The sequence below is a fragment of the Oncorhynchus clarkii genome, chromosome 17, assembly GCF_045791955.1.
Source record: "Oncorhynchus clarkii lewisi isolate Uvic-CL-2024 chromosome 17, UVic_Ocla_1.0, whole genome shotgun sequence".
Lineage (NCBI taxonomy): Eukaryota > Metazoa > Chordata > Actinopteri > Salmoniformes > Salmonidae > Oncorhynchus > Oncorhynchus clarkii.
Window position 1 is genome coordinate 52,447,295 of NC_092163.1, and position 8,408 is coordinate 52,455,702.

The 8,408-nt window shown below is 44.5% G+C and overlaps 1 protein-coding gene across 1 annotated transcript; it reads right to left on the minus strand.

Moving 5' to 3' along the window:
* Positions 1-381: 381 nt before the first annotated feature.
* On the minus strand, positions 382-5,608 carry LOC139371080 (photoreceptor ankyrin repeat protein-like). The gene is made up of 4 exons (XM_071111131.1): positions 5,296-5,608; positions 4,939-5,068; positions 3,640-3,780; positions 382-1,995 (listed from the first exon to the last, which is right to left on the minus strand). Exons 1-4 carry the CDS (start codon positions 5,572-5,574, stop codon positions 1,184-1,186), a joined length of 1,362 nt encoding a protein of 453 aa, XP_070967232.1. The 5' UTR covers positions 5,575-5,608; the 3' UTR covers positions 382-1,183.
* Positions 5,609-8,408: the final 2,800 nt, after the last annotated feature.

Consider the following 8,408-nt stretch of genomic DNA (forward strand, 5'->3'; position numbering starts at 1 on the left):
CTGGCTCATCCATCAGATTTGTTTTTAGATACTTAATGATGGTATGGCCAGAACTAACTTCCCATTACCTTTGACTTCGTTCCCCATCTCAGACTGAGATTTTGTAGTTTGGAAGTTACATATCTTGAAAACTTGATTGCTGACATGCAAAACATTTTGGGAATATATCAACAATGGACTAATGAAACAATTACCAAAGGGTAGTTTTTGGTTGGAGTTTTCCTTTAAGTTATCCCAAGTTGTCTTAAAAATATCTTCAGCACCACAGTAAACAGCACATAATCAAATCTCTTCATAAAATCACATCATCTCACTATGGTTTATTTACAATATTTACAAAATAAAAGGACCAACACATTTATCAACTAAATCAATTCATTATATCAGTAGTAAGAAAGCTATTGTTTGAAAATGGCATCCAAATTTGGAAAAATACAGACAGCAGAAATGTCCAACTGCACCAACCAAAGTGCCTTCGTTTCTATAATAAGCATTCAACAAAACGCAATATTTTTGCACACTTGCATAAGCCTTTAAACATTTGCAAAAATGATCATTTTAGCACTGTGATTTGATTTAAGTTATCCCCGAGGTGTAGGCCTAGTATACGTGTGTTTTTGTGAGTCTTGAATTTCTGAGAATTTACAGAAAGGGACTAAGCCTATCCTTTTCCGCAATACACTTGTACATACAGTAGGTCTATGTGTAAAGAGAAATTACCATCTAGGATGATGGTTTAGGAAGACTGTCTCTTTCACTGTTGAAAGAGACCAAAGGCAATTAAAAGTTCCTTGTGACAGTAAATCAGTAAACCCTGAGTAGTACATTTGTTTTAGATACAGCAAAATCGTATTTCTCCATTAAGACAAAAAGACAGCATTGTATTATCGGTATACCCTGTATAATAGTTTAATCCATCCCCTAAAAGTCAAAGAAAGTTTCTAAAACAGTTTTTACAAAACTAAATATGTACAAAGCAGTATGAATGATATGACCTTAAGAAAAACTTTTACTGCGTTGGCCAAATGATCTGGAGTTCAGCCCTTCTAGTACTGAGCAGTACTTCAGAATTCAGATACAGTCAAGCTCACAGTGTGAACGTGGCATAACGTTTTAAGTGTAACTCTAGGAAAAAAATATTGGAAGTGGGCGGAATTAAAATAAATTGGCATTGTTAGACACCTCACTTCTTCTGTTTCTTCTGTTTCTTTTCCTTCTTGGTCTTCTCTTTTTCTTTCTCTGCCTTCTTCTTCTCCTGCTTCTCTGCCTTGTACTTCCATATGGGCGGCTCCAGATGACCCTTGTGCCTCTTCCTCTTCTTCTCCTTCTTAGGTGTGGGCTCTCCAGACTTGACTATCTGGATCTTTGGGATGCAGCCAGAGGGGAACACACTGTTCCTGTGGGCCATGTGCCTGGGGATGAAGGTGCGCACCCCGGTGGAAGCTATAGAGATTATGCTGCCCCTGCGCTCTGTGTCCACACAGCAGGACGTGGCGATGGTCTCGGCTGAGTGGATGTGGGGAATGATGGAGGATACGGAGCCATTGCTGTGGCACACAGAGCTCTCCCCCAGCTCCTTCTCTGAATGCTTCTTCGCCAGCTCTGGCACGGCCAGGCGCCTCTTCCCCACTTCAGGGGGGCTGGTGGGGCAGAGGGGCCGGCAGCCGGTGGCCACTAGAGGGCTGTGGATGCTGGTGGTGATACGCACCATGTGGTCCAAGACCCCATTTTCCTGGGGATCTCGGGGAAAGTTGAAGCCGAAGGTGGACTTGATGCGCTGGGTGATCTTCTGGCTGGCGCTCTTGTTGGCCATGGCCTTGGCCACCAGCACCTTCAGCTCTGGCCATTCGGGGACGTAGCTCTCAGCGAACTGCTCAGCTCTAGGACGCAGGTTGAGGCGGCGGAGGCGGTTCAACGTCTCGTAGCGACCCGTCTTTAGTGCCCAGTCCCGCGCACACTTCTGCTTCGTAGAGTCTACAGCATTTAGGTCTGCACCTGGGAGAGAAATAGCAGAGAAGGAAAACAATTGCTTTCAGGCCACAATATTTATCCATTGAAACACTTTCATTGATGTTACATTGCATATAACCCTGACCTGTTCATTGGACATGCAACCTGTCCCAGATCTGCTGTTTTCAACTCTCTAGAGACAGCAGGAGTGGTAGAGATACTCTCAATGATCGGCTATGAAAAGCCAACTGACATTTACATCTGAGGTGCTGACCTGTTGCCCCCTCGACAACTACTGTGATTATTATTATTTAACCATGCTGGTCATTCATGAACATTTGAACATCTTGGCCATATTCTGTTATAATCTCCACCCGGCACAGCCAGAAGAGGACTGGACACCCCTCATAGCCTGGTTCCTGTCTAGGTTTCTTCCTAGGTTTTGGCCTTTCTAGGGAGTTTTCCTAGCCACCGTGCTTCATCATCTGCATTGCTTGCTGTTTGGGGTTTTATTGTGGGTTTCTGTACAGCACTTTGAGATATCAGCTGATGTAAGATGGGCTATATAAATACATTTGATTTGAAGGCTACAGCTAGCTGAACATGTTTTCCTCAACTCTTTCAGAGTATTGATAAATGTGAACTGGCATTGAGAGAGTGTGACTCCGTTGGATACTACTGATCTTCCGCAGAGGCCAAAATAGCTAAATAACCCTGGATAATCCCCTGGCAACCAAGACGAAGGAATCAAAGATTATGGCAGAGTGAATTAAGGTAGGTTGGTGTCCCCAAATTGATCCCTTAAACCTGGCAGCCATCAATAACACATTCAATCAACCAGGGAAAGCTGACCTCAAACATGGGTAGACACACCACAGGTACATCAGGTACATCCATCCATCCCAACCCAACCCCATTACTACATACTTCCTATAACCTTAGGCCTTCAATCAGTATGTTCATGCCAAGCCCCAAATGGAACAGAAATTAATTAAGACCATAATTGCAAATTTGCTGACTGGGGAGCAAAGCATTGGGTAATCCCATTATTCTATGTGTACTACTATGTCTTCCTCCTCTCTCCTTCTCTGGTCCTTTTTTCCAAATCTGCTTAGAGGTATGCCCTTTGGAATCTGGAGTAATTGAATTACTTCACCTAGTGGGACCTAATAGATGGCAGTGGACACAATCAACTGTAGTGTGTCACTACCAGGGGCGGACTGGGACCAGAAATCGTCCCCGGCATCTATAACACACCAGTCCATTTTTTCCTTGATGCCCCCATCTTTTTCTTCGAGGCCCACCACATCGGCTCATTTTTTTCCTTGAGGCACCCATATTAGAATGATAATTATAATTTTGAGCAAAAGACCCAAGTTAGACAGGCCTACTTGGCTAAAAATGGACCAACCCATCTGGCATTGGCCAGAAATGCCAGATGGCCAGTCTGCCCCTATTTACTACGAACACTGAGGTGCCTCTGATAATACACACATGTGAGCTATTTGCCATTGTGAACGATGCACAAACATATAATGTAGGCTTATACCCAGTAAACACAGGTAGGTAGATTACATTTTTGTACTTCTAACATATATTTGTTTGGTTGTCTAAACACTTCTAAGATATTCCCTCATGTATACAGTAGGGTGTATAGTAGTGTTAAAGTGGAGGAGGCCTCTCACACACCGGCCATGACGAGGGAAGACACCACATCGTCTCGGCCCTGCATGGCAGCTTTAATGAGTGCAGTGAAGCCACGGCAGTCCCGGATCTCTGTGTCTGCTCCGGGGTAGTAGTTGAGGATGTAGGTCACTGTAATGGTGTGACCTGGAGAAGGACACAAGGTGATAATGGGTTTAGGAGATCATGAGATGCCATTGAAAAGATTAAAGGCCTGTGACAACTGAACAAAAATATATATTCGCATATGCAACAATTTCAAATATTTTACTGAGTTTCAGTTCATATAAGGAAATCAGTCAAATAAATTCATCAGGTCCTAATCTATGGATTTCACATGACTGGGATTACAGATATGCATCTGTTGCTCACAGATATCTTTTAAAAGAAGGTAGGGACGTGGATCAGAAAACCAGTCAGTATCTGAGTATTTGCCCACTGAAGTTGGTTACAATACTGTCAGGTCAAGACTCTGGGGAGGACAATGAGCATGCAGATGAGCTTCCCTGAGACGCTTTCTGACATTTTGTGCAGAAATTCTTTGGTTGTGCAAACCCACAGTTTCATCTGCTGTCTGGGTGGCTGGTCTCAGACGGTTCCGCAGGTGAAGAAGCCGAATGTGGAGGTCCTGGGCTGGCATTGTTACATGAGGTCTGTGGTTGTGAGGCCGGTAGGACGTACTGCCAAACTCTCTAAAACGACGTTGGTAGAGAAATGTATATTCAATTCTCTGGCAACAACTCTTGTGTGCATTCCTGCAGTCAACATGCCAATTGCAGGCTCCCTCAAAACTTGAGACATCTGTGGCATTGTGTTGCGTGACAAAATTGCACATTTTAGAGTGACCTTTTTATTGTCCCTACCACAAGGTGCACCTGTGTAATGATCATGCCGTCAGGTGGATGGATTATGCTTCTACACCTGCATTGCTTGCTGTTTGGGGTTTTAGGCTGGGTTTCTGTACAGCACTTTGAGATATCAGATGATGTACGAAGGGCTATATAAATAAATTTGATTTGATTTGATTATCTTGGCAAAGGAGAAATGCTCACTAACAGGGATGTAAACACATTTGTGCAAAATATTTGAGAGAAATAAGCTTTTTGTGTGTATAGAACATTTCTCTGATCTTTTATTTCAGCTCATGAAACATGGGCCCAACACTTTACATGTTGCGTTCATATTTTTGTTCAGTATAGTATTCTAGAAAGGGTGGTGACATTTGGGACACAACCTAGAAATCTTGCTAGTGAGGCTTGTTTTACTGTGTAGTATTTAGTAATAGGTCTGGTGAGAGTGGCTAACCTGCTTGTGAAGCGATCATCAGTGCAGTGTTGCCATCGTTGTCCTGGTGATTTATGTCCAGGTAGGGACAGTGGTGAAGATGTTGCACAATTTCCAAAAAACCCTTATAGCACGCCACCATCAGACCGGTCTATTGGGTGAATAATTAGAATTAGAATGATATTTAAAAAATCGCACCGCAACGGATTCAAGGCTGCAATAAAATCCAAAACCAATTCTGCATGGCTTTAATGAAAGCATTCAGTGTCTATATACAGGGCATGGTGCTCCTGGTATTTTAACTAGTAACCCTCACGACACGCTGGATCATACACCACCAAAAGGCATCCCAAATGTGAAATAACAAGAGACCCATACCCAACCATTGTGGTCCACCTTCATGACCTCCTCTTTGGTAACCCCTCTCTCCAGAACCTTCCGGAGTGCCAGGGTGTTGTTCCGAGCACACGCCTCATACAGCGTGTTGGCGGTGCCCCGTGAACCACCTTCCTGCTGGTAGTCTGGAAGCACTGAGTCATCTGAGAGGACACTCCCAGAATCCGACTCACTTTCTGACAAAGACACCTCTGAGGCGTCTTCGTCAGGCCCTTTGCCTAGGAGGGGGTCCTCGGACACAGAATTCTTCACGGTGGCCATCTGTTGGCTTCGAGAGACCCGAAAGCAGAGTGGAAGAGACGGAACTGGACCCCAACTGGAGCTCTGAGGAATAGAACCAGAGAGGTCAAAGGTCAAAGACTGAAACACAGTCTGGCATGGGCCCACACCTAGAGATCTAGGGAACTAAACCAGTGGTCAGACCAGTTTGTTCATTGTGTTAGCATTGAAGTTGAGGCACACCCATAAAGATAGATAGAGGACGCAACATTGAATCTGTCCCATTATGGCGTCTGTGAGACACCATTTTGAAGTAGTCAATTTTCTTCTTCTACTAGTTCTATGAGTTGGTTAATAAACTGAAAGAGTGCATATTGCCACCTGGAGTGTGTTTGAACAGGTATAAAGCCAAGGTTGTCAATTTACTGCCACCTGCAGTTATGGAATGTTTCCTCACGAGTATAATTAATTGGCTGATCCCTCCTGATGACCTGTATGGAATTATTTGATCCTTCCTTAACACATAAGAAGTCCCATTGAGTTGATTACTTCAAAATGGTGAAAGTGCTCGATGTCACTGCCCATGCTAAAACAAGCTTTTGTGCACTAGAGTCCTCGATCTATCTCTATGGGCACACCCACACAGCCATTCAAGGAGCTCTTAGAGGGATCTGTAGATCAACAACACATATCTGATATGATTGACAGTTTGACTGAAGATAATGTAACGTAAGGCTCCGTCAGGGATCATGATAGCTAATCTCTTTGAGAGTGGTTACATTTCTCTATCCCCATCGCTCAGCTGTTAACCAAAAAAGTGTCGGGATGTCCGGTTTGTTGTTGTCTGAATCCCAGATTGCCTGTTTAATCTCTGTGTATGGCAACGGAACGGTCGTGGCTGAGCATGCTTCAGTGTTGAATAACTGGATCAGCATCTGAAATCCCTTCTGAACACAATGCTAAATCAGGCAACATCACATTAAGAATAACCTGAGTCACACGTGGGACTTCAGCCGCTCGTGTTTGGGCTTTAAATCCAGCCACACCTGTATGAGGCATTTCTGTCATCCTGGCCACTGAAACTACTCCTGTTGTTTTTCCCTTAAGAGGATAAGCCTCAGAGATGTTGAGTTTTTGTATATACCTATTACTGATGCATAAAGTGTTACAGATGCCTCACATCAACAGCATCCTCCCGGACACCCTAGACCCACTCTAATTCTAATACCACCTCAACAGACCAACAGACGACGCAATCTCAATCGCACTCCACACTTCCCTTTCTCACCTGGACAAAACGAACACCTATGTGAGAATGCTGTTCATCGACACCATAGTGCCCACGAAGCTCATCACTAAGCTAAGGACTCTGGGACTAAACACCTAAGTTAAACACGTCTGCCACGCTGATCCTTAACACTGGGGTCCCTCAGGGGTGTGTACTTAGTTCCCTCCTTTATTCCCTGTTCACCTATGGCTGCGTGGCCAAACACGACTCCAACACCATCATTGAGTTTGCTGACGACACAACAGTGGTAGGCCTGATCACAGACGACGATGAGACGTTGTCGGTGATCAGGGAGGAGGTCAGAGAACTGGCAGTGTGGTGCCAGGACAACAACCTCTCCCTCAATGTGAGCAAGACAAAGGAGCTGATCGTGGACTACAGGAAAAGGCGGGCCGAACAGGCCTTCATTAACATCGACGGGGCTGTAGTGGAGCCGGTCGAGAGTTTCAAGTTCCTTGATGTCCACATCACCAACGAACTATCATGGTCCAAACATACAAAGACAGTTGTGAAAAGGGCATGACAAAACCTTTTCCCCCTCAGGAGACTGAAAAGATTTGGCATGGGCCCCCAGATCCTCAAAGGTTCTACAGCTGCACCATGGAGAGCATCCTGACCGGTTGAATCACTGCCTGGTATGGCAACTGTTCAGCATCTGACCGCATGGCGCTACAGAGGGTAGTGCGAACGACCCAGTACATCACTGGGGCCAAGCTTCCTGCCATCCAGGATCTATATAATAGGCGGTGTCAGAGGAAAGCCCATAAAATTGTCATAGACTCCAGTCACCCAAGTTATAGACTGTTTTTTCTGCTTCCGCACGACAAGTGGTACCGGAGCGCCAAGTGTAGGACCAAAAGGCTCCTCAACAGCTTCTACCCCCAAGCCATTAGACTGCTGAACAATTCATAAAAATCGCCACCGCACAATTTACATTGACACCCCCCCCCTCTCTTGTACACTGCTGCTACTTGCTGTTTGTTTGCTACCTATGCATAGTCACTTCGCCCCCACCTACATGTACAGATTACCTCAACTAACCTGTACCCCTGCACACTGACTCAGTACCGGTGCCCCCTGTATATAGCCTCGTTATTGTTATTCTTATTGTTACTTTTTATTATCACTTTTTTATTTTCTTCTTCTTGAACGGCACTGTTGGTTAAGGGCTTGTAAGTAAGCATTTCACGGTAAAGTTTACACTTGCCACCGCGTGTGCCAAATAAAGTTTGAGTTGATTTGATACATGTATCCTCACACTAGAGGTTCAGTTGAGCCAATCACATTAGTGCAAGTGTTTCAGCGACCCCAGTGACCCCTTATCATGCCAAACTGTTAAAGAACAAATGGAGGGTTGAGAAACCAAATGATTGATAGAGGTCCACTGAGGACATAGTGTCACCCAGGGAGACAGGTGTTTCAGAGTCCCTGGGGTTCCAAATCCTTTTATGCAAGATTAAAGACACTCTATTTGCAACAAAAAAATATAATATCAGATTTGTTTTGCATTGACTTTGATGTCCGCAGCAGAGACTGAAATGCATTCGAGTGTCTTAAAGCATTGCCACTCAATGACAGCAAACAGTCA